The sequence below is a fragment of the Squalius cephalus genome (assembly GCF_949319135.1).
Source record: "Squalius cephalus genome assembly, chromosome: 3".
In the NCBI taxonomy this organism is placed as follows: domain Eukaryota; kingdom Metazoa; phylum Chordata; class Actinopteri; order Cypriniformes; family Leuciscidae; genus Squalius; species Squalius cephalus.
In genome coordinates, this window is record NC_137124.1 from 14682144 (window position 1) to 14708152 (window position 26009).

The 26009-nt window shown below is 34.9% G+C and overlaps 2 protein-coding genes across 4 annotated transcripts in view; one reads left to right on the top strand and one right to left on the bottom strand.

Moving 5' to 3' along the window:
* Window positions 1-200: 200 nt before the first annotated feature.
* Window positions 201-3525, bottom strand: saxo2 (stabilizer of axonemal microtubules 2). Its single transcript, XM_079866522.1, has 4 exons — window positions 3400-3525; window positions 2590-2769; window positions 2272-2474; window positions 201-1287 (listed from the first exon to the last, which is right to left on the bottom strand). Exons 1-4 carry the CDS (start codon window positions 3435-3437, stop codon window positions 317-319), a joined length of 1392 nt encoding a protein of 463 aa, XP_079722648.1. The 5' UTR covers window positions 3438-3525; the 3' UTR covers window positions 201-316.
* A 13-nt stretch (window positions 3526-3538) lies between these two features.
* The window catches only part of efl1 (elongation factor like GTPase 1), a 97108-nt gene continuing 74637 nt past the window's right edge, over window positions 3539-26009 (top strand). For 2 of the 3 annotated variants that reach the window (XM_079866511.1, XM_079866512.1), the window contains exons 1-12: window positions 3539-3634; window positions 4425-4525; window positions 4645-4712; window positions 5582-5666; window positions 5755-5888; window positions 6377-6514; window positions 7967-8184; window positions 9409-9532; window positions 12191-12270; window positions 14151-14287; window positions 16759-16881; window positions 19539-19638. In XM_079866511.1, the coding sequence (XP_079722637.1) occupies window positions 3576-3634; window positions 4425-4525; window positions 4645-4712; window positions 5582-5666; window positions 5755-5888; window positions 6377-6514; window positions 7967-8184; window positions 9409-9532; window positions 12191-12270; window positions 14151-14287; window positions 16759-16881; window positions 19539-19638 (1367 nt within the window). In that variant the 5' untranslated portion in view covers window positions 3539-3575. Of the gene's footprint in view, window positions 3635-3666; window positions 3715-4424; window positions 4526-4644; window positions 4713-5581; window positions 5667-5754; window positions 5889-6376; window positions 6515-7966; window positions 8185-9408; window positions 9533-12190; window positions 12271-14150; window positions 14288-16758; window positions 16882-19538; window positions 19639-26009 lie in introns of those variants that run through there. The other variant, XM_079866513.1, reaches the window with a different exon arrangement.

The following is a 26009-nucleotide window of genomic DNA, read 5'->3' on the forward strand; positions in this document are numbered from 1 at the left end:
TAATTAAAAAAAAAATGGTATAGTAAAACGTGGAGTATGAATATTGTTGATTTTATGTCAAAAACTGATTTATATAGATTGCCATTTACTTGCACCGCATGTTTCATATCCTACATAGTTATACAGCGGTTTCATCCTATTGAAAATCAAAAACTAGCTAAATATCCATAAATTAGTGTTTTCTGAAAAGTAGTTTGACCCATTGACCCTTTAAATCGTAATTCATTACGATTCCCCATAAGATTACAGTAATTTAAGGAGATCATATTGTATTCTAGTTTATGTCATCTTTTATAGAAATAACATCATGACTTTCTTAAGCAGTCAAGACCATTTCCTTCGGAGTCTTGATCCTGTCAGCGGACGACATCTTGCGGAAGAAACGGTGTCCTTGATCATCGCAATTATCGAAAATAAACCCCGGTGGTGACTCGAAACTGGCCGGACACATGCTGATCTTCTTGGGCGTGAACTCCGTGCTGTACATGGTCTCGTTCTGTATGGGAGCATCAGTCCGCAGTGGTGCATTTGGGGGCTTGAAGCTGAGACTAGGCTGGGCTTCATGCTGGACAAAATGGGCCCTGAAGGTTGTCATATCTTCCATTTTCCCACTGGCTCGCTGGATTTCCTCTGGCTTCCGGATCATGGATTGACGTTGCGCCATCCACGGCTGGAAGTCGTCCTTCATGGTGGTGTTGCCCTGGAAGGGCCTGGAAGACTTAGTGGGAAGAGAGAAAGGTTTGGCGGAAAGGAAGGGTTGGACTTGGTGCTTGATGTAGTCGGTTTGCGAGGTGGTTGTCAGGTCCATGTGTATTGTGGGACTGGTGTACTCCACCGATTTCTGCACCTGCCGGGGGGAGACGGGCCACTGCTGGAAATGGTCCCGGAATTCTGTGCTGGTCTGGAAGGGCTTGCTGGAGGTCACTTTGAGCGGCTCGGGCTTGCAGCTTTTGGGCAGCTGACTCGGCAGGCCTAGAAAGTCCTGTCGGTGGGTAGTGAGGTCCTGGAAAGGACCACTGCTGGGTTTGTACTCTTCTGGCGGTTTAACGTAACGGGCTTCTATAGCGTGTGGTACATATGAGAGCTTGTTGCTGGTCAGGTTTTCAAATGGAGCATCGGATAGCTTGGCTTTGTTTGAGGGCTTGTAGCTCTCACGTGGCGCGAGGCCTCGGTGGACAAAGTCATCCTGGAATGTGGTGGAATTCCCAAACTTAACAGTAGGAGGTTGATACGTTGTGTCAGGCTTAGTCAATTCCCGTCTGCTGATCTCCCACGGGCGAAAATCCTCTTTAAAAACATCATACAAAACGTTTAACAAACAAAGGCACTTAAGACACTTTCACACCAAGGACGATAACTATACAGATAACGATTAAGATTTGTAAAAATCATTCTCAATATTAAAGAATAGCAGACTATAGCTGTTACGATAATGGCACAGAGAAACAATATCGTTAGAATCTAGCTGATGAACGATAAAAACATTGACAGCCAATCAGAATCCATCCTGCTGTAATGAGATTGAGCCTTTAAAGAGACAGACAAGTATGCGTTTAGAATAAACACAACAATATCGTTATCTTTACAGTCAAGGCCCTTGCACACTGAGTCCGAAATTCGCATACTAAATTTTTCCTTTATCATTCTTGGTGTGAATGGGCCTTTATTATAATAACTCAATTTTGTGTACTAGTCTAGCTTTTACTGTACTGTGTACTGCAAATATGTATCTTTGTATGATACAGTACCATTCAAAAGCTTGGGGCTTGTAAAAATTTTTTTTTAATAAGTCACATGATCCTTCAGAAATCATTCTAATATGCTGTTTTAGCACTTATTATCAGTGTTGAAAACCATTGTGATGCTTCATATTTTTGTGGACATTTTGTGGATTTTTCAGGATTCTTTTATGAATAGAAAGTGCAAAATAATAGGATTTATTTGAAATATTTTGTAACATAAATGTCACTTATGATTAATTTAATGCATCACAGCTGAATAAAAGTATTATTATTATAAATGAATAAGCTAAATTAAATCTTACTGACTGCAATCTTTTGAAAGGAAGGGTTGGTAAATTGTTTGTCATGTTCCTTATAAGTTGCTCTACATAAAAGTGTCTTCTACATCAATACATTTACTTTTAACTATAGTTGATTTAACAGCAGATAGATGAGTTTGCTTCATAAATGCTCCAGTTGTTCAGTATGTATTCTGAAACTGTTTGCTCAGAAAGCATCACATGACCTAACTGACCTAAAGTGTCATTACCTGTATAGGTGGGTATGGTGACCGGTTGTGCATCCATGTGATGTGCTCTCGCTTTAGGGCGTGAAGGAACAAATGGTTGCACTTCATATCGGTAGAAGTCTTGATTATAGGTAGTTCCTAAGTCGATCTCTCCAGGCTTGGGCTTGTACTCGGCCTGCTGCCTCCCAGGGCGACGTGTTACCGGATATGAGATATAGTCCATCCTGAGAAAACAGTAAAAAAGATTTAACTAATTGACAATGCAAACATCTTACTGTAAGTTCATTTTTAATGCAAATTGACTCAAGTTATTATTTCAGTCCCCGAATGTAACGTTACCTGGAGGTCGTTGTGCCGTCCATCGTATCCTGATGAGGTTTAAACTGCAGTTGGGGCTTGAGGCTCTTGGAAGGAGTCTGACTTTTATAGGCAGGATACTTCTCAGAGTACTCTGACAACACATTGGGCTGACTCGCTTTCTTGTAAAGTGCCGTGGGCTGGTGTGTGCAACGGTGACGGCTGAAGGTAATGGAGAAGCATTTTAGGCAGAGGGCCTTTGTTTAAAAACAATTGGTGCTTCTGAGAAGACATAAACTCATTAATGTCTTTCACCACAAGATTCTTTTCAGTACCTGCAGTACTTTAACGTTAACTGAACATGTTTGTGTAGTCCAGGGCAACTATACAACAAACTCGGTCACTAACTCTTGATACTACACACACACACACACACACACACACGTACACACACACACACACGTTTCCTCCATTGTATTCTCTTTGCACTGACAATGTATTCAAGACGCATTTTACAGTGCTTCAAAAAGAAAACGATTAAATTAAGTACCTGATATTTTCTTCACGAATTGATTTAAAATTGCAATGATTTAAAAAGGAAACCAATAAAATAAATAATAACTTTTACATTTAATTTAAATGTAATATAATAATTTAAATGCTAAAGTATTTGCACTTTTCTGTCATTCAAGATTAACGTTAGTTTGTTCCATTAACGTTAGTTGATATTCCTTCTAACTTACCATGTAAGTTAACGTTAAAGTTACACATCAATTATTCAAAACACCTTCTCGGGCTTCAAAAATTACTAGACACAAACCAATAAACAAACACAAACAAGCATACTCTTACCCACAACTGCACATCTTACAGATACAGAGCCGTGTCATTTTCGTCGAGTTATTGAGGAAAAAGAAGACTTTTTTCCTCACTCATCCGCTCGCTGCTTTCCTGACGCTGAAGTGTAAGCGTCCCGTTTCCCCGGCAACTACTGTTTGCAGCGTCCTGGTGATGACGCAGCGTAACGTATGACGCATGACGCGTGCGACGGTCAGCTCATTTGTGCTTCCTGGACTGGAGGAAACATGTGAGTATCTGTTGTCATTTCATATATTCAAAAAGTTAATTTAGTTAATGGACCGTTGAATATCCTTTGCATTTTTACTGGTATTCTTTGTTATATATGTTTGCGATGAATGTTCAGTTTGTTGTTTGTTGTCAGTCAGTTTTGAATAGACGTAGTTTTGAAAAGTTGCACCTGCTTGTGTCAAATGAGTCTCTGAATGAGTGAATCTGAGAAATAATGTGCTGAAATCTTCCAGTTGTCACCAACACACACACGAGTTTGGTTTTAAAGAACGACATTTGGCAATTGATTGACGTTAAACCCACATTCTTTGTTTATACAATAGATAAATGATTTGGACACACTTGAAAATTGCTGTAGATAAACAATAATAAAAAAAAGAGTCAAACTAAGAAGCATTTAAAAAAAAAAACAGACAGAACATTTTTAAAAAATGACTTTTTTTTTAGGTTTTGAAATGATGAAACCGATTAACATGCTATTCTAAATGAATTATCTGATGCTGCTGTCAGGTCTTTAAGATCATTTAATGTGATATTGTATCCAAACCATTTATGACAACATAAATTCAAAATATTTGATGAAAGTGTTGAAGCATTATCTCTAGAACATCTTTTATTCCAGGAAATCTAAACAGTTTAAAACATTAATAGAATAAAACAAAGGGATCAGATCTGTGGTTACTGTACTGAGAACAGCATTTGTTTGAAGTGACTTAAGTGTTTTTGGGCTTGCTGTTAATGTATTTGTACTAATAGTGATCTTCATGTTCTGCACTTCATCTTCATAGAAAGTCAAAAATGGGTCACACAAGTTTGGAGAAGATAATTGCACTGCAGAAGAAGACGTCACAGATCAGAAACCTGTGTATTCTTGCTCATGTAGATCACGGTGAGTGTATAGTGTGCTGATGTGTGTCAGATCTTTGTTTTTGTTAACGGTCAAGCGTCTACCTTAAAATCTTACCTCAAACTTAAAACTGTGTGTTTGTAAATGTGTGTTGCCCATAGGAAAGACGACATTAGCCGACTGTCTTGTGGCGAGTAATGGTATTATATCCAGTCGTTTAGCAGGAAAGGTAAGTGGACGTAAGGCAAAATTATCAGGGATTAGACCACACAATAACTAATACTTTTTTCCAACATATTTTGTGTTTTTCAAAATACGATACAAATTCAAATTAGATACGAATTATTACAATAAATCTCTGACAATGACAAGAATGTAAAAAAAAAAAAAAAAAATCACTTTCCTTAATTGAAATAAAGTATATATATATATAAAAAAAATAGTATTAGATGAAAAACTTAAAACACTTTAACGAAATAAACGTAATACAAAAAAAATTGGTTGAATTTGAAGTACTCAAATTACTAGTTTTAGTTTCAGGTTAGTTTCAAGTTTTTTTTTTTCATGTGTACAGAATGTCAGTGACAATAACTGAACTGAAAATTAAAGCTATAAATATAAAAATAAAAGTTAATTTAAATTAATATTATTAGAGACTATTTTATAAAGAAAGAATGACACATATATACAGTATACACACACACACACACACACACTAAAATAACACGTCATATAAAGATATAGGTTTCACTAACCTCACAAATTTGCCACAAGCTTTAACTAATTTTAAGTAAAATATCATAATCTGCAGTTGAGTGAGTCAGTCGCCTGACTTGATACAGACTAATTACTCCTGTAAGCTATTCAGACTGGTTTGCAAACTCATGCAAAATCATTAAAAATAATAATGCAATTGTTTTTCTTGTAGTCAGCCTTTCTCTGCCTTTTTTTTTTTTTTTTTGACACAAACTGTAAGCCTAACTCCAACCATAACCGTTAACTACCCATAAAATCAGAGGGAAATAATTGAATGCGTAATTTAAAAAAAGTTATAAAAAAAGAATGATCTGAAATGCCGTTTTCTGTCTGTTCCTGTAGCTGAGATATCTGGACAGCAGGGAGGATGAGCAGATCAGAGGAATCACAATGAAGTCCAGCGCTATTTCATTACATTGCACCACAGGTAATGCCATCTCGGTCTGTAGCTTTACTGATTCAACGCCATGTATTGCTGTAATTTACGGTTTAGAACTGTATCTTTGTCTCTGCAGGAGGAAATGATTACCTCATTAATCTGATCGACTCTCCCGGTCATGTGGACTTCTCCTCGGAGGTGTCCACTGCCGTCAGACTGTGTGATGGGGCCATTGTTGTTGTTGATGCCGTCGAGGGAGTGTGTCCGCAGGTATAATCCTTGACTCGAGTGTGTTTTCTTTGTCAATATTCAATGTATAAGTTATATTGCGTCTTAAACAGATTGCGTAGAAATTACACACTGTTATGCACTTTTTATTTGGTCATTAATTTCATGTAAAAATAGAGAAATTGCCATTACAATTTCATGTAATTGCATCTCTGATTACAACTTCAGTACCGAAAACAGGGTTGGTTATTTCCTTCATTTACATTTCAGTAAATTGATTCTTTGTTCACAACAATGATTCCTATTTTGTTTGTATCATCACTAAATGGTCATCAGATGTTCACTAAATGCATCAAAAATGATCAAGTTTTAGATTAAGAAAGAACAAATATATAGCGCTTTTTACAGTTTTATTTCTTGAATTTTGAATCTGGTTGTCAACAATAGCTGTGTTGTGAAAAAGATGTCTCAGATCTTTAGGCTCCACACCACATCATCCTGTAACAGCATCTCGTTCTTTTCTGCTTTAGACGCAAGTTGTTTTACGACAAGCTTGGCTGGAGAATATTCGTCCTGTTCTTGTCATCAACAAAATTGACCGGCTGATTGTGGAGCTGAAACTCACTTCACAGGAGGCGTACACTCACCTGCAGAAAATACTAGAGCAGGTCAGTCAGAGCTCCAAGACTCTGGAACACACAATGCAAAATATGTTATGCTTTTATGACATTTTATTTCGTTTATATGTTACAAAGTGTACAAAATGTTTTTAAAAGATCTTTCTTGTATTTTTTTTTTTTTTATATATTCTTTATTTTTTATATAATTTTTATAATGTCCGTATTGGGGCCAGTAAGATTTTCTTTTTTTTTCTTTTTTCACACATACTTTGCTAATACATTATATTTTTACAGTAAGGACACATCAAATTGATCAAAACGGACAGTAAAGACATTTGTAATTTTAAAAAGATTTCTATTTACAATAGGGCTGCTCCCTAATAGTCGACTCAATTTTAGCTCTAATGTTAACCTAGTTAACCTGGTGCGCTAATATTAGGCTCATATCCAAGTGTTTGTGCAGAGTGTAGAAGGTAAAGTATTGCACGATTGCTGCATGGCATGGAGGCGCTGGCGCGATCACTTGATAACAGCAGAAACAACTTTAAATACTCCTTCATTTTAGGTCATACAGATTAGAGTAATTCAAAACTGTAAAGGGTCTACTTTTATTTGTGTATGCTCACAATAACAACTAAATGTTTTGCTTTTGTAAAAAAACACACATTTATTTGTGTATGCTCACAATAACAACAAAATGTTTTGATTTTGTAAAAAAACACACAAAAAAACACAGGATGCGCTTTCTGCCGTCTCGGTCTCTGTGAACTGGAACTCAGCGTATAGGCTACTTGCCTCATAGACGTGAGAAATATATCTATAGAAAGATTGAAATTTCTTCTTTTAAACTAACCAATTCAAATACTCACTGATTATGTAATCCGTATGAAAGGTGCATTTCTCTCTAAAGGCATGTCCACTATAGGCTACTGCGGAGATGGCGAGTCAGCATCGCCAGCTTCATCTTTGCAGCCAACTGACTCAGAAAACATTAATCAAAATGTCTCCTTGCTATTTCCGACACATTCATAATCATTCATTTTCATTGTCCTTTGTGCCAAGCTTTATGTGTGCACTTGAGCTTGGAAAAGGCTATATATTACACCCATATATATAAAAGTTTCATTACGGTTTAGTATTCCCCTCATATATACTGTATTTAAGTCATTACATTCATATAAACATGCAATTAGTCGAGGAATTCTGGAAAAGAATGTATCACGGTTTCCACAAAAATATTGTTCTGAACACTTTGATAATAATAAGAAAAGTTTATTAGAATGGTTTCTGAAAGACCATGTGATAGTTTTGCTTTCACACGAATAAAGTATATTTAATACATTTTAAATATAAGCAATTTAATAAACAATATTTAGTAAATAATAAATGTTATCATTTTAAAAAATGCGCAGATTATTTAATCCGCAGATTAAAGAAATTAGTCTCTGAGCAAAGATGAAACTCTATGGCTATAAATGTTTGGTTCTGCCTATTCTACAGGTGAACGCAGTTACCGGCACCTTATTCACCTCTAAAGTTCTGGAGGAGAGAGCGGAGAAAAACGCAGAAGCTCAGAGCAGCTGTACCGAGAACGACAGCGGAGATCAGGTGTACGACTGGAGCGCGGGTTTAGAGGAAACTGATGACTCTGACCTCTACTTCAGTCCTGACCGGGGAAATGTGGTATTTGCCAGTGCTATAGACGGCTGGGGCTTCAGGTACGTGTTACCCTTTTTTACATTTTGTCTAATGCTTTTATTAAAAGCAGCTTACATGGTTGGCTTTCACCCATTACATCCTGGCATTGGTTGTAGTACTTACGATGGCTCACAAGATGGCAATACTATACTAGATTTCAGCATCAGGACTCCCCACCCTTCTAATGTATTGCACATTTTTGAGGTGTTACATAACTGTGGTTTTAGATACTTGAAATAAGTGCTAAAGTACTAATATGACTGGTGTAGGTGGACATTTCTAAAAGCTGAGCAAATAGAACAGAGCACTCTGGTGAGCATGAGAATGTTTTTGGACCAAGGCACACCACATTCAGCACAGTTTATACTGTAAAAACACTCCAGAGTAAAGTACCAATTTGCATTTTTAGATGAAATGAATAGGTCAGTTTGGATTAAATGAAATTTAGAATAGGATTTAGATTTAGGTTTAGATTAAATGAAAAGTTGTTCATTAATCATTTAATCACGCATGTGCCATTCCAAACCCTGTAGTATGTTCTTACTTTAGTGAAATAAAAAAATGTGTTGTTAGACAATGTCTGAACTGCTCTTTTCCATACAATGAAAGTACCAAAGTCTACATATTTTCATTTATCTGTAAGATTAATTTTCACAGAGGCTATATTATCATTTGGCCTAGAAATAATTGTTTCGGTCCATTGTTGTTCAGTCCACGAAGGAAGCCTTTTTTTTAAATTTCTAAATATCATTAAGTTGTGCTGAACTGATTCAAATGAGACATCGATCTCTCAATCAGAAACGGAGAAACACACTCCCTTTTTTTTTTTTTTTTGTAGAAAGTTGGCATAGTTAGTTAAACATGGACATGTAAATCAATTCAGTTAAAGAAATTAAAAAAGGTTTAGTGGAAGTATAAGCTTAAGCTTCAGGTTTTTTTATGTAAAGACATAATTATTTATAAATATGTAATCACATCTTGGATAGATGATTTAAGATATGTGCTTTACATGCCCCAAAATCATAAAATTGGTCTCTTTTGATTCAATGCAGCATACCGAGTTGATTGATATCAGCTATTTTGGGCATTGGCCATTTTGAATTTTGTTGTAAAATGTTGTATTTTTATCATATAATTACAAAACTCATGTGTCGTCGACACCATGCTGAATGGGATGAAATAAAATGGCAAATAACAAGTGCAAATAGTGATGCTGAATTGTATTTTCTGTAATGCTCTGACAGAATCCATCAGTTTGCTGAGATGTACAGTCAGAAAATGGGCATCCGCTTCTGGGTTCTGCTCAAGACTCTGTGGGGCGATTTCTACCTCAACGCCAAAGCCAAAAAAATCATGAAGGGAGCTCAGGTACAATAATTTCTGAGAGATAATACACCTTAACATGGTTTATATACTTGTAGCATGGTAATACATTGGTATTTGGTATATTTTGAAACATTAAATAATGCCATGGTATTACGATTTTTTGCCATTGTACCACCTCATTCATTTTTTGTAGGGGTTTTCAATAGTCATGTTGTTTTGCACCCGGGAATTTTTTTTTATGTGCATTATTTACGTAATACAGGTCTATGTTGTGGTGCATTAAATACTTTTAAGCTGAAAATTTCGCTATAGAGTGCTTGTTACATTATATGTTTGGTTGGATATGTTTGGCAGATGGTTTGACCATCTCTGGAAATGTTAATTCATAAGCAGCCCATGTGTCTGCTGTCCTCCTTTGAAGGACTGACAGGAAGTGGGCTGAAAGAGCTACATGAGTGATGTGACAGCAGAAGCCCTCCATTAGATTCTCTCGATTTGTAGAGCCATTTAGGACATTCAAATATGCTACAGTTATGCTAATGGACGTCAGTTCTCTCACCGAAACCTCACCTTAGTAACTAGAGAGCATATACACATGCGAACATTAGTTTCAAGCCTGTGGAACATCCTTTTACTGATCCGAACATAACAGACCTGGATACAGTGTTATAAGGGTCAATAACGTGACACTCATATTTTGTATTTTGAATCTATTATTAAAAAAAAAAAAAAAAAAATTAAATAAGTAAAAAATGCAAATTATACAGACAGTGATTTGACTTCTACACTTCTGTGATGGACTCATTTTATATTTCGGAATTAAAATGCAATAACAATTTATTTTTAAAAAGTATACTACTGTAAAAAATTTGTTTGGTAATTTTTTTTAAAATGTTTTTGATAGAAGTCTCTTATGATCACCAATTTGATAAAAAATACAGTAAAAACAGTAATATTGTAAATAAAAATATAATTAGATTTTAAAATAAATGTTCTATTTTAATTTTTTTTTTTCAAATGTAATTTATTCCTGTCAGCATCATTACAGCAGTCTTCAGTGTCACATGATCCTTCAGAAATCATTCAAATATGCTGATTTGCTGCTCATGAAATATCTCTTATTGTTATCAATGTTGAAAACTGTTCTGCTACTTAATATTTTTTTTGGAAACCGGGAAATTTCTCAAGAGAAAGTTCAAAAGAACAGTATTTATTTGAAACAGAAATCCAAATGTTTTTACTGACACTTTTGATAAATTTAATGTTTCCTTGCTTAATAAAAGTATTAAAGCACTGGGTTCACATTCATTTATTTTTACTCTGAAAATTTGTGCTGTGAATTTTTTTTTTTTTTTTTTGTAAAGGAAATTAAGATTAAAGTCAGAAAATATACCACTGACTTTGATATAATGTTCACCATTTGTGACCCTGGATCACAAAACCAGTCTTATGTTGCACGGGTATATTTGTGGCAATAGCCAACAAAACATGGTATGGGTCAAAATTATAGATTTTTCTTTTATGCCAAAAATCATTAGGATATTAAGTAAAGATCATGTTCCATGAAGATATTTTGTAAATTTCCCACCTTAAATATATAAAACATTTATTTTTGTGAGTGAATGCAGCACTATCGCCATTAGAAATGGACAACTATAAAGGCGATTTTCTCAATGTTTCGATTTTTCTGCACCCTCAGATTCTAGATTTTCAAATAGTTGTATCTCGGCCAAATATTGTCCTATCATAACAAACCATACATCAATGGAAATCTTATTTATTCAGGTTTCAGGTGGTGTATAAATCACAATTTCAGAAAAATTACACAAGACTGGTTTTGTGGTCCAGGGTCACATTTAACATTATGATTTGTCAACTTTCTTGCATTTTTTTGTATACTGTGATTGGCCCTTTCCTGCATGTGTTTAACCATCTAAAACCACGTTTGTGTTGCATGTTGATTCAGCTCTGAAACAGCATAACGCAGAACCACTGTTTTAGGTTCAAATGAGTCTGTTTAACGTACAGAAGTTGGTTTAACTTATTGATCCACTTTCCTGTACTATCCATATTTCTGAGCAGTGAGCACATTGTGCGTGTGTTATTTAAACTTGATTTGAAAAGATTTAGCAAAACCATATATTTTGAAGCTCATTTGTCATTGGCCCTGTATTTTGTGCATTGGTTAATAAGAACACTCTTGTTAGAGATGTTTATAGTAATGTAGGTTGAAGATCTGAATAATGAACTCTTTGAAGATTTATGCCTCAATCTGCAGTTACCAGATGATTTAGACCGCCAGCCGTACAATGCTCAGACGAAACCGTGTCTTCGACCTAGACCGATCAGTCACTGCCATTATTCCACTCTGTCAGACAGATCTCATTCAGAGTTGGTTATGGAGGGTGACGTGACCTCCAGACGACAACATTGATTACAGAGTCAAGCCTAACTTAAGCCTTTAAACTCATTTGAGCTCAGATGTTAGTTGAGTTTGACCCCATTCAGTCACATTTGAAGCTCTTTATTATATGTCCAAAAAGGCAACTAATGAAGCAATGCGGCACTGGGCCGCTTACACAATGTCTTAGTTTGTGTATGCATTCTCTTTTTCATATAAATTAATATTTCCTAACTTTGATCTATATATGTCTTAATGGACATCACGCTCATCAACTTTTTCTTCTTTTCACTTCACAGTCCAAAGGAAAGAAACCTCTGTTTGTGCAGCTTGTCCTGGATAACATCTGGAGTATGTATGACGCTGTGGTCACTACAAGGTAACTTTCTGTTTAAACTCATTTGTCTATACAAATGAGAAATTTACACCAACAAATGACTTATCTGTCCACACTGAAAATGAAAATGCTGGGCATATTTGACATTTAATATAAACTTTCTAGTATTGCAATATGGCAATCAGTGTTGTTATTGTTATAACTTGAAATATTAAAAAGAGTTTTTGTTAACTGCAGTAAATCTGAAGTAAAATTAATTATAAATATTTGGTGAAAATTGAAATGAATTTAAAATATTAATTAAGACTATAATAGTAAATAATACTTACATAAACTAATGGTATTAAATGGACCTTAGCAGTGCTAACATTTGTATGAAATCAAAGTTGATTGTTTATTTTATGAATGCATGTTCCCGGTCTAATTGTGCATAATTCATCAGTGCGCATTATTCAAATAAATAAATAAATATATACAGTGTCTTGCCAAAGTATTCGTACCCCTTAAAGGATTAGTTCACTTTCAAATTAAAATGTCCTGATAATTTACTCACCCCCATGTAATCCAAGATGTCCATGTCTTTCTTCAGTCGAAAAAAATGAAGGTTTTTGAGGAAAACATTCCAAGATTTTTCTCCATATAATGGACTTCAATGGCAACCAATGGTTTGAAGGTCCAAATGTCAGTCTCAATGCAGCTTCAAAGGCTCGACACGTTCCCAGTCGAGAAATAAGGGTCTTATCTAGCGAAACGATCGGTCAGTATATACTTTTTACCCACAAATGCCTGTCTTGTACCATCTCTGAGATGTGCCACGCATTACGTCATCATGTTGGAAAGGTCACGCGTGACATCGCTAAACATCCAGGATATGCACACGTAAGGACCATTTTAAACAATAAACTGACACAAACTTATAAATATGTGTCATTTAACATACACTAACTTTTAACGGTCCTTCTACTCCAAACTTGTAAACACTACAACTGACTACGTCACGCGTGACCTTTCCGACGTTATGACGTAATGCGTGACAAGATGGGCATTTGTGGTTAAAAAGTACATACTAACCGATCGTTTCGCTAGATAAGACCCTTATTTCTCGACTGGGATCGTGTCGAGCCTTTGAAGCTGCATTTAGACTGACATTTGGACCTTCAAACCATTGGTTGCCTTTGAAGTCCATTATATGGAGAAAAATCCTGGAATGTTTTCCTCAAAAACCTTAATCTCTTTTCAACTGAAGAAAGAAAGACATGGACATCTTGGATGACATGGGGGTGAGTAAATTATCAGGAATTTTTTATTTGAAAGTGAACCACTCCTTTAATTTTTTCACATTTTGTTATGTTGCTGCCTTATACTAAACTGCTTTAAATAACTTTTTTTCCCCACATCAATCTACACTCCATACATCATAAACTTTGAAAATTTAGAAATAAAAAGAAGGAAAAAAAAGGAAATAATTACATTGCCTAAGTATTCGTACCCTTTTCTGGGACACTTGAACTTAATCTCAGGAGCGTTCCAATTTCTCTTGTAGATGTTACTACAATTCGAGTGGAGTTAACCTGTGGTAAAATCAAATGAATGGGTGTGATTTGAAAAAGCACACACCTCTCAATAAAAGCTCTATAAGCTGAAAATGGATATAAGAGCAAAAACCAAGCCATGAGATCAAAAGAACGCCTTGCTGAGATTTGAAGGTTCACAGGAGCACATGTCCTCCATAATCCCTAAATGGAAGAAGTTTGGAACAATCAGGACTCTTCCTGAAAAAAGGTCATTTAAAGTAGTTTAACATAAGGCAGCAACATAACAACATGTGAAAAAATGAAGGGGTACGAGTACTTTGGCAAGACACTGTATATATCCAGTATATATGCACAGTGTATCTCACTTGATTGTTTTCACATTTCCAGGGACAAAGAAAAGGTGGAGAAGATGGTGACTTCTCTGGGGATAAAAGTCATGCCTCGTGACCTAAAACACTCAGACCCCAAAGTGCTCCTCAGTGCCATCTGTAGCCAGTGGCTTCCTGTGTCTCAAGCCGTGCTCTGTATCCTTTACCACACAAACACTGGCGCTTGTTGAAAAACACTTCCATTCAAGTTTTTTCTCTATTTGAGTTTTAAATTTTGAAAGAAGTCTCTTATGCTCACCAAGGCTGCATTTATTTGTTAAAAAAATACAGGAAAAATATTATTATTGTGAAATATTATTACCATTTAAAAAATATATATTTAAATATATTTTAAAATGAAATGTATTCCTGTGATGCAAAGCTGAATTTTCAGCGTCATTACTCCAGTCTTCAGTGTCACATGATCCTTCAGAAATCATTCTAATATGCTGATTTGCTACTCAAGAAACAATTCTTATTATTATCAATTTTTGTGGAAACCGTGATGCATTTTTTTCAGGATTCTTTGATGAATAGACAGTTAAAAAGTTTGCATATGGATCTCTACAGCTGAGTGGTGCAGAAATTACACAGATTAACTTCGAATCCCTCTAGAGTAAGGTTTTAGGTAATAATACAATGCTTGACTAAAACAAAGTAGGGAATACATTTGATATATAAACATAGGTTTAACCTCTTCATCTTGTTTCTTGGAGTGTCCAAATGTCTGAATTTCAGAGTATAGTTTCTAGAAACGTACAACACACAGTCCTCTGTTAATTATACACACCCTCTAGTGACGTTAGCCACATCAGCACTAGGCAGTTGACTGGCGTTGTCCACCTCCTCAGCCGTGATCTCACCAGCTGTATGGGAAGGAGACACAGAACCGACCGTTATTAGACGGCAATATGATTGACACGGGCAAGCCTCACAATTACTGTGGTTGCAGGTGCTCGGAGTGACATGTAACTGCGATTAACACTTTTGGTCAAATTTCAGTTGTTTCCCTAAACATGCAATTGAGTGATTCTCAAAATACTTCTCAAATGTGGAGTTTTGGCTTGCCTGGCAGGTGTTTTATGTTTGTGTGTTGTTGTTAGTTTTTTTTTTTTTTTTTTTGTGAATGGAAAGGAGTTGGAGCTTTTCAAAGTTGGGTGAACTATTACTTTTAAAGCATTACAAATCTTTGCTTTTTGCTTTTTGTGTAGCCTCCCATGAAAATGGTGATTTTGTTACACCTCACAAGTCTTCATCTTCTCGACTGTATCCAGTATTAAAGTCATAGAAACCTCACAATTCTGACATAATTTTGTTGGTCAAGCTCAACATTCAACCCTGTTACTAAAGTTATTATAAGAAAAGTATCCTCAATCCAATACTTTTCTTACATTTATTTGAAGTACACTACTGTTCAAAGGTTTGGAATCAGTCAACTTTTTGTTTTTGAAAATAAATTATTACTTTTCAGCATGGACACATTAAATTGATCAAGAGACAGTCAAGATATTTATAATGTTAGAAGAGAGTTTTGGGCCAAATATATACTTTTTTTTTTTTTTTTTTTTTTTTTAGCTTTGTGTTCATCAACAAATCCTAAAAGATTATCACCGTTTCCATAAAAATATTAAGCAGCACAACTGAACTTCTGCACAACTTCTGAAAATTCTGCTTTGCCATCACAATAATACAACTTTAAAAACAGTTATTTTAAGTTGTAATAATATTTCACAATATTATGTTGTGTATTGTATTAATTTAATGTTGTTTTAATCAAATAAATGCATCCTTGGTGACTGTAGGATAATTCTTTCAAAAACATTTAAAAAATCTTACTTACCTAAAACTTTTGAATGGCAGTGTAAAATGATCAATAACTGCAAACCAATATTTGCAAACCTAGCTTAATTTAGACAAAATTTGCAAACATGTTACCTATTCAGGTGTTTATTTATTTAAAATAAAGAGCATGTAAAATGTATTTATTTGGACCTCTCAGATTTTGCTAAAAGAGCTCATATAAACAAATTGGTAACACTTTAAAGTGTCATTTGTTACCATTAGATAATGCATTAACTAACATAAACTATCAATCAGCAAAATGTTTATGTATAATGTTCATGTTCATGTTAGTTCACTGTGCATTAACTAATGGTAACAGATACAAATTTGGACCTTAAAATGAAGCAGTTGTGCTGTCCTCTGTGTATGTTCTGTACATAACTTGACAGCCAGATAAACTCTTTCCTAACATCAAGACTCTGAAGTCAATAAACCTGTGGGCAGGAAGAGACTATGAAAGAGTTTACCTGGCTGTCAGGTTATATACAGAACTTATACCAAGGACAGCATAGAAGTATTGTGCATTAGTTCATGTTATCTGATGCAGTTAAGTAATGTTAACAAATGAAACCTTATTGTAAAAAGTTACCTATACATTTGATAAAAAAAGCATGTGATATCTACTTCTACATCCTGAGGTTGACATATAAGGTTTTTTGAAGTTAAGCACCATATTTCACTGACCATTTGTTTAAAAACAAAAACAAAAACATTTCAGGCTCTGTTTTGTACCCTATTTGTGGAAAGTGCCAGTCGAGTGTGTTCTCTTTAACTGTGTTACTCAGCGATGGTGTGTGAAAAGCTGCCCAGCCCAGCTGAGATCTCGGCTGAGAGAGTGGAAAAGCTGATGAGCGTGGGAGCGCGCAGGTTTGACTCTCTGCCCGAGAAAACACAGGAGCTAAAAAAAGGTGAGTGCGTGTTAACGGCTACAGCAGAGGATGTGATTCGCACAGCATTTCCTACCACCAGACTCCCATCTGTGGATACAAAACTCACACTCGTATTGCACGCGTGTGCTCTTCACTCAGGAAACCGGCGCTCTTAGATCTTTTCTAGCACTTTCTACTCACTGGAAGCTTCCTAAGTCGACAGTACCTGTCTGCGCACTGTATTTGGATTAAACAGCTCCACTTTTGGCTTGTGGCTTTTTTAAGCTGTGTGATGGTGCAATGGCCTTTTGTTGCATTCCTCTTCTTTGAAAGGCAATATTTCACCCAGAAATTAAAAAGCTGTCATCATTTACTCCCAAAACCATATAATCTTCCTTCTTCCGTGGAAATGCTAAAGATGCTTAGCCTGAATGTTCAAGATGTTCTTTTATTGCGGTCAATCAAAAAGGCATCATGAAAACACAAAAGCACCATAAAAGTTGTCTGTATATCTTGTGCGCTGAAGTCATTTTATAGCTGTGTGTGAGTAACAGACTTAGGTGTGGTTATTTAGCTTATTTTGGTACAATTGAGATACTATTATAGTTTTTATTCATATTTTGAATTCATTTTTCTTTTTTTTAATTAATAGGTTTTGTTCATTTTTATTTGTTTAGTTTTTTTAGTACATCAAATTGGGACATTTTGTCTCGCCGATTAGCTGAAATAATACAAAAGAAATGATATATATATATATATATTTATTTCAGTTAACGTTTATTTTATTTTGAGTAACAAAAATGATGCATGATCAGCAGTTTCATGTGACGAAAAAGTTCAGATGTCGCTCTTGCGTAGGCTATGCCTTACTAATTTATCACGTCCGCCAGCAGAAAGTGGCTTTATTTGAAAGTGACTTCTGTGTGAGCCGTGGTTCATACATTGCTACACTATTGACAAAATCTCCCCGAAAGTTTGCAATGCGACCAGACCTTTATAGAAAAAAGTTCATTCAAAAAGAATATTCTGTCCTCATATACTCATGCTGTTTCAAACCTGTATGCCGATTTTTTTTTTTTATATAGAATAGAATAAATTGAAATCATGATTTGCTGAAAACATTCCATTTCACAGTAGCACAAACATTTATTAGTGCTCATTAAAAATGGCACACCAAGGGCCAGATTTACTAAACAGGGCAAATTAGCGTGAGAGCGCAATTCCAAAAAAATGGTGATGGGAGTGGAAAGTTCTGCGCGTGATCTACTGACGACTTGCAAATTAAAGAACACAGACACAGCCAGATCATTTCCATAATGACCAAAGAGCAGCGTAAATTAGCGTCTGGTTTTAGACTTGCACTTTTGGGTGGTAAATAATGGCGCAAATACCAGTAAATTGACTAGCGTAAACCTTAGTAAATCACCTTGCGTGATTCATTTAAATACTCTCCTCCCATAAATGTTGCGTCTGAAAGGAAAACCCCTATAAAATGCATATGCAATAAGGTCAACCTCCTAAGTAACCCCGTCCACGCATTTTCAGCGCTAAGTTTTTTTTTACAGCGTGTCTTTAGTAAATCCTGACAGAAGTTTTTTAACGACAAAAGAGGGTTTGCGCTGGTGCGAGCTGTTAGTAAATCTGACCCAAGGCTTTTCGTGCTCGGTTTGAAGTGAGTGACAAGATGCATGAAACGCATGCAATGACATTCACTGCTAATATATGACTGTAAATGATGACAGAATGTTTTATTTTTGGGTGAACTATTGGTATTAAAAATAATGGTTTAATTTAGAACCAAAACAATTAAGTTGGGTGGTCCATTAAACTCTTAAGTTCTTAGTGTCACAAAGAGATTATCTAGATCTTTAGAAAACAGTCTACATTAGTGGACAAAAGTGATGTTCTGTCTAGGCAAATTTTCACCCTTTATTAAAATATTATTACAAATTTGTTTAAGATTTTGTAAGCATCCTGCATAGTTTTACTTGTAGTCACTTGTTTTATTTGTGCCAACACAATGAAACCTGCCAAATTGTGGGCGGTCATACAAAGAAATGATGAACACTTGCATAAAACAAGTGAGAACCAGTGAAAGATTATCTACTGTTTATGTAGTTTGCCTTTTTTGCAAATTCATTTTGTCAGATAATACAAGTTTAGTGTTTTGTTCTTCCCTCATAATTAAAATATTTAAAAATGTATCTAAAATATTTTCCTCATATTCTGATGATTCAATCGAACTTGTAGGATCATTAAAACAAATATCCTTTCTGGACATCACTTTTGGCTCAATACTGCTTTTTTAAAAGCCCCAGAAGTCGAATGCAGTCCGTGTTAAAAGTTGCCAGAGGGCATTTGTTTTTCCAGCCTTCACACAATTGCTACAAGAGTTTGTGTAATAGCAGGATGCTTTTAATACCGTGTGGCCTGAGGCTGAGGTTTCTTTGAGCTCATGCATTAAAAAGCAAAGCGCTCCTCAATTCTGGCTCACGGATTGTAATCTCACGCTTTTAAAGTCATTTCTGATGGCGCTTAGGTGTGAAATTTAGTTTGATTTTGTATTCATATAAAAGGACCACACCGTGTCCCATCCATATTGTGTTCAAAGTCCGAATTGTACAATTACACTAGTGTTGCTGGCATTAAATAAGACTTTCTTTTTAATCTATTTGCTCTGTGTTTGTCCCCTGTAGCATTTCTAGATTGTTCGGCTGATGAGACGGCGCCTGTAATTGTCTTTGTGTCAAAGATGGTTTCCGTGGACTCCAAAGCTCTGCCACAGAACAAACAGAGGTATTGAACTTTTTTTGGTTTATTTTCAGAGAGACGTTAGTTATAGAGAGCTTATATTGTTGTGATTATGTACTGTAGATGGCATGTGACTTTCTAATCCTAAAACTGCTGTTCTCCAACTTTCTCATTGTGGTTTATGACTATAGGAATAGGACCTGTTTATCACCTCATATTTAATCATTATAATTCCAATAATTAATTCAATTAGCTAACCCTCTGGTGCTGTTCGATTATTTTTTACCAAAATGTTTTTACTTTTTTGGTGTTTTTAGAATTTTTTACTTCATCAGAATAGTGTGAAACTTGGTAAAGGTTTTGGCACGTACTATGTGAACGCAAATACAAAATCATGGACTCAAAAAGGTTAAATGGTCCTGAAAGAAACTGACAAACTTGTACTGTTCGCGGTCATAAATGACCACATTGGAAACGAATGGGAAGCGAATTTCATCTAGTGGAAACGTTTGGTACTGTGCCCATACAAAATCTTACCGAAAGGTTTTTTTTTTTTTTTTTTTTTTTTTTTTTTAAGATGTTAACCTCAAATTTGGAACACAACTTCTTTAGATTTATGGCTGTGAATTTAAAATAGTATTATGTTTCAGTTTTTTTATTTTTTTTATTTCAGAAATAATCTGCCAAGTGTCTTCTTTAAAAAGAGACCAAACTGCAGTCTCTGCTCCAAAGCATTCAAGATTTATGACAGTTTATGGTGGAAAGCTTCAGGTCTATGCTCAAAAAGTGAATAACAGGTAATAAATGGATCATAACTATTCCATAAATATAATTTAGCACCATAAAATCCCCTAAAAATACTAAATATTAAATAAAAAACATTATTGAACTAAAATATAGCACATTCATTTCATTGAGGAAAAAAAAGCTGTCAAGCTGTCAATACATGTTAGCTAGATTATATTCACTACCTGTCTTGCAATGTGTGTTGTGTTTATGCTTAAATATGACTAAATTATGGTTTGTGTTTTTTTAAATACTTCCATCACATGTCACGATTTGTATTGAGCTCACATCAAGCAAGGCTAATGCAATTTTACGTACAGCATGTTTTGCACTTCAGACTTTTTTTCGTATTTTCCGGTTAGAGAACAGTCACGTTGCATCACCAAAACCAGCGAGCATTGATGTTCACTGTTTTGTTAAATTATTAAAATAATAACATAATCTCAGGGGGAACATCAAGTAAATATTTCAGGTTAAAGTGGTTAAAAAATTGTTTGGCAATCCTTGCCCTTGTGAAACGACATGGCTTACCACTTAAAAACATACAATATGAATGATAATATACTTCAGTTCACACATTTTATGAAGAAAAGAAAATATTTATTTCACATTTATTAAATAAAATAATACATTTTATACAATACGAAAGAGTTTACTTCATTTAAAGATGGGGATTTGTTATTATTTTGAATAAAATACTAGGCAGAATAAAATGCTTATATTTTAATGGGTGCAAATATTTGCGAAGGGCGCTGTATATAATATAATAATATTCCTTATGGTAATTTTCTTTCCAGCATAGCACATATGAATAACTAGATCTGTTAAAACACTATTCACAAAACTATTACAAAAACCAATTGGACAGAAGGTCTTTTTTGCTAAACTGGCAATTGACAGGTGAATTGAGAAAATATAAATATTTAATTTATAAAGTAATAGTAAAATAATATAAAGTATATTGTTGCTCCTATGACAATAGGACTATTTAGCTTTTTCCCTGGATATGTTTAGCAAATGGTCTTGAATGTTGTTTTGTCGCATGCAGCATCATTTACAAAATGAGCCTTTTTCTGTCTCCTGTCACGTAAACGTGAAGACACATTGTAATTTTGTTTTTCATGTTTTTGTTTTGGTGGCTTAATGTGAGGAACATTCCACATATGTGTCTCCACATGGACAAAAACAGCCTTTAGGCATCATAGATACACGTCTGCTGGTAAATCTTCCACGAGAAGGAGTAAGGACAGATGTTTTCTTTTGTAGATGGTTTATAGGACTTCGATTTTAGTCGCTCACATAATTTACATCAGCGAGGATTAGACTATCATTCCGACTTAAACTATGTGCTGCAACCACATGTAATTTGCCCTTGGTGAATGTTCATTTTGGATGCTGGCTTTACTGCACAACAAAGATAAAATGCAGTAACTTTATTGTTAAAGGGATAGTTCACCCAAAAATGTAAATTCTGTCATAATTTACTCATCCTTATGTTCCAAACCTGTATGAGTTTCTTTCTTCTGCTGATCACAAAAGAAGATGTTTTGAAGAATGTTGGTAACCAGACAGTTGACGGGAGCCATTGACTACCATAGTAGGAAAAAAAAATATACTATGGAAGTCAATGGCTACCGTCAACTGTCTGTTTACCAACATTCTTCAAAATATCTTCATTTTGAACCCTTTAAGACATAATACAATTTCTTAGACTGTAAAGGAAGAAATGGTTTTAACTGTGCTCTGATGCACAGAATGTGAAATTAATATCAAATAAATCAAAATGATTTTTTCTTAGCTCCAGTATTGGTGTAGTTACTGAGTGGTGCTTTTGTAGAGCAGTGGGACATTTAAAGGAAATCTTTTGGGATTTAAAAACGGCAATTGATCCTGATTGATTTCCCTTTTTAGCTATCCAGTAGAGATTATTCCAATACCATATGAGTAGATTTCTGATAAAAAGAAATGGTACAAAAATTCCAGTTTATCCAGGGGAATCTGATTTGATTCCCATCGAATTCCCTACATGATCGTTTTAGGATTGGTTCCAAATGATGAGAGAAGTTCCAAAAAGAATCCTGTATACATTCCTTCAGGCATTTTGACAAGGACGAGAGCTCTAGGATCCTGAATAATAGATCTCTCTCTCTCTCTCTCTCTCTCTCTGTGTGTGTGTGTGTGTGTGAGTAAGTTTACTATAGCCCTTGGGTTCTACAAACTTAATGGACCTTGGCCAAACAGTGATGTAGCAGTTGATCAATACAGCACCTTGCTTGCTCTGTTTGTGTACTGTATGTGTGTGAGCACAAGTTTGTGCTGCTGTTCTTGTCCTTTGTTGCTGGACTATGAAAATTGATATTCTACAGTAATGTTGCTTGCTTAGATCCTGTCCCTGTTGATGTCTTTTGTGTCTGGACTCAATTGAAACAAATGTTTTTCAGTTTTCATCCTCCTAAGTGAGGTGACATCATGTCAGCGCTGAGGAACAATGCCTGTTGCAGATCCAGGAGCATACGCTAGATGGCGCTCTCAGCCGCGTCAAACTCCTCAAATGACCTCAGATCTGAGGGCATGAGCTGCTCAGACTCTTTGTTCTGGAGTCAGTGTGTCAGTCAGCTCCCAGACGGCCCCTTTAGGACTGACCTCAGATCAGACATTTTCCATTATTCATCGGGTCGGGTGGAAGTGTGCAATGAAATTTCGGTGGTGTTACAGATAATTCAGTCAAGTGGGTTTTTGTTTCCATCTGTGTCTTTTCAAACATTCCACCCACTCACAAAGTCTTACACTTGCACTTGATTCTTCTGTCCGCTGTTTGCAACCCTTTTGTTCTCACTTTTTGTCTTCTTTCTCACCTTCTACAGTAGGTGACAGCCTGGAGTACAGGTGGGCGGTATGACCAAAATCTTATATCATGGTATGATTAATTTTACATCACATAAAAATACAATACAATGAAAAATAGTTTATATATGAACAAACAACAAACAACAAACAAACAAACAAAAACAAGTATTATTGACAGTTTCTGGATAATCCAGTATGTATATATTTATGTATGTATGTATGTGTGTGTGTGTGTGTGTGTGTGTGTGTATTATGGGGGGCGAAACAGGAAATATGTAAATCTGAATATATAGTTATAAGCCTGAAAATATAAATCTGAATATATAGTTATAATTTTGTATATATAAATGTAAATCTGAATATATAGTTATAACTGAATATTTAGTTACAAATCTGAATATATAAATATAACTCTGAATATATAGTTATAAGTCTGAATATATAGTTATAACTCTGAATATATATTTATAAATCCTGAATATATAATTATAACTCTGAATATATATATATATAAATATAATTCTGAATATATAGTTATAACTCTGAATATATAACTGTAAATCCGAATATATAGTTACACATCTGAATGTATGAATGTAAATTTGAATATATAGTTATAACTCTGAATATATATTTATAAATCCTGAATATATAATTCTAACTCTGAATATATAAATGTAAATCTGAATATGTAGTTATAACTGAATATTTAGTTATAAGTCTGAATATATAAATCCAATTAATGTAATATATATAAATGCCGTTCAAAAGTTTGGGATCGGTAAGATTCATTTTTTAAAAGAAGTCTCTTATGCAAGGCTGCATTTATTTGATTAAAAATAAAAATAAACTGTAATATTGATAAATATTACGACAATTTAAAATAACTGTTTTCTATTTGAATATATTTAAAAATATAATTTATTCCTGAAATGCCATTGTAAATTTTATGTAGACCAGTCTTCAGTGTCACATGATCCTTCAGATATAAATATAATATAAAACACACATATATTATGCAAACACAAACTTCTGTGTTAGATGGGATTAATCGCGATTAATCGATTTGACAGCACTAATCTACTAATCTAATCTAAATCTATATGTATATAGTTGTTATTATTATTCATTTATTATTAATTAATTTAATTTATAACAACAGCCCTTGAAATTAACAGTTTGTCAAATAACAAATCATTCCTGCCCACTATAAATAGATATATCTACTGGTTGACACATTTCTACCGTTACACTATATGGTCTATCACCCAGCCTGGAATGATTTTGAGGCCTTTGTTCTCACCCTTTGACCTCACCCTCACTGTTTTATGTCGACTGGGTAAGCGTGACACTGGACAGTCGACGATATGGCTCGCTGATGTCGAAGCGAGTTATCTGGACTTTAATGTGTGGAGAGACAGTTGCACTTTTAAATTATTAGAAGCAGATGGCCTGGGCAAACCCTGACGACGCTTGGCGGCACTTCTGTCTTTGAGTGTTGTTTTGACAGAGGGGGCTGTGGAACATGTGCAGACCCTTGCAGGCTGCATGTAGCTTTTCATTGGCTGCAGGAGCTCCCGTGTAGCTTTAGCTGGCGGATCCGGGGTGCAGCTAATAAAATCCATGCAGTGTTTGTGTAGAGCAGGAAGAGTGATTAGAGGCATGCATGTGACTGTCAGAGCTTACACGCAAGAAACACTGTTCTGGAACCAGTTGCTTTCTTGGCAACGTATTGAGATGGGTAACTGTAAGCAGGTGAAACGCTATTAGCATAACAGGATATTCAGTGGAAAACTTTTCTCTTTCAGGAATTGGTTGCGTCGTGAAAAGTGGGCTTTAAGTGCCAGAATGAAGCCAGGTGGATGGAGATTTATTGATGTAAAGCTCACAAGGCTGCATTTATTTGATGAAAAATATAGTAATAATTTCAAAACAACTGAATTTTCAGCATCAGTACTCCAGTCTTCAGTGTCACATGATCCTTCAGAAATCTAATATGCTGATTTGCTGCTCAAGAAACATTTCTTATTAATATGTTGAACACAGTTGTGCTGCTTAATATTTTTGTGGAAGCTGTGATACGTTTTTTTTTTTTTTAGGATTCTTTGATAAATAGAAATAATAAAATATATATTTTTTTTAACATTATAAATGTACTGTCACTTTTGATTAATTCAATTCGCCCCTTGTTGAATAAAAGTTTTATTTCTTTAATTATGATATTCTTCTGACTGATGACAAACTTATGAACTGTTTTGTTTTTTAATTGACCGGATAGTGGTGATGTGACAGGAAAGTAAGTAATTAAACTATGTATTATAAATGTATTATTCAGAAATGACTTTTGTCTACATTGCCTGAATTCTGCATTGAACTCTATGTACTGTAGCAAGGCATCAAACTCCTCAGATTTTTATTCTTTTATTCTAAAATGTTTACTTTTTGTGTCAATTATGACTGTCATAATTTCTGCTGTCATAATTAAGACTTTATATCATAATTATCACTTTTTTGTCATAATTTTCACTTTTTGTGTGACTTAGTATCTCTACGCTGTCAGCGAATCATAACAAAGGTCATTTATATACAGAAGTCTTAAAGGTACAGTAGCTAAAACAGGCAGTTTGATCATAAAAGGGTGAATAATGGTCATGAAAAACTCAATTACACTTTTTTTTAAAGGAAACTTGGTTAAAAGTGAATTCTTTAAGAGTGTAGAATTGGTTTCCTTTAACTTTTGAACGTTTTCACGTATACATTTTAACTGGAACCGAGTAATTTCT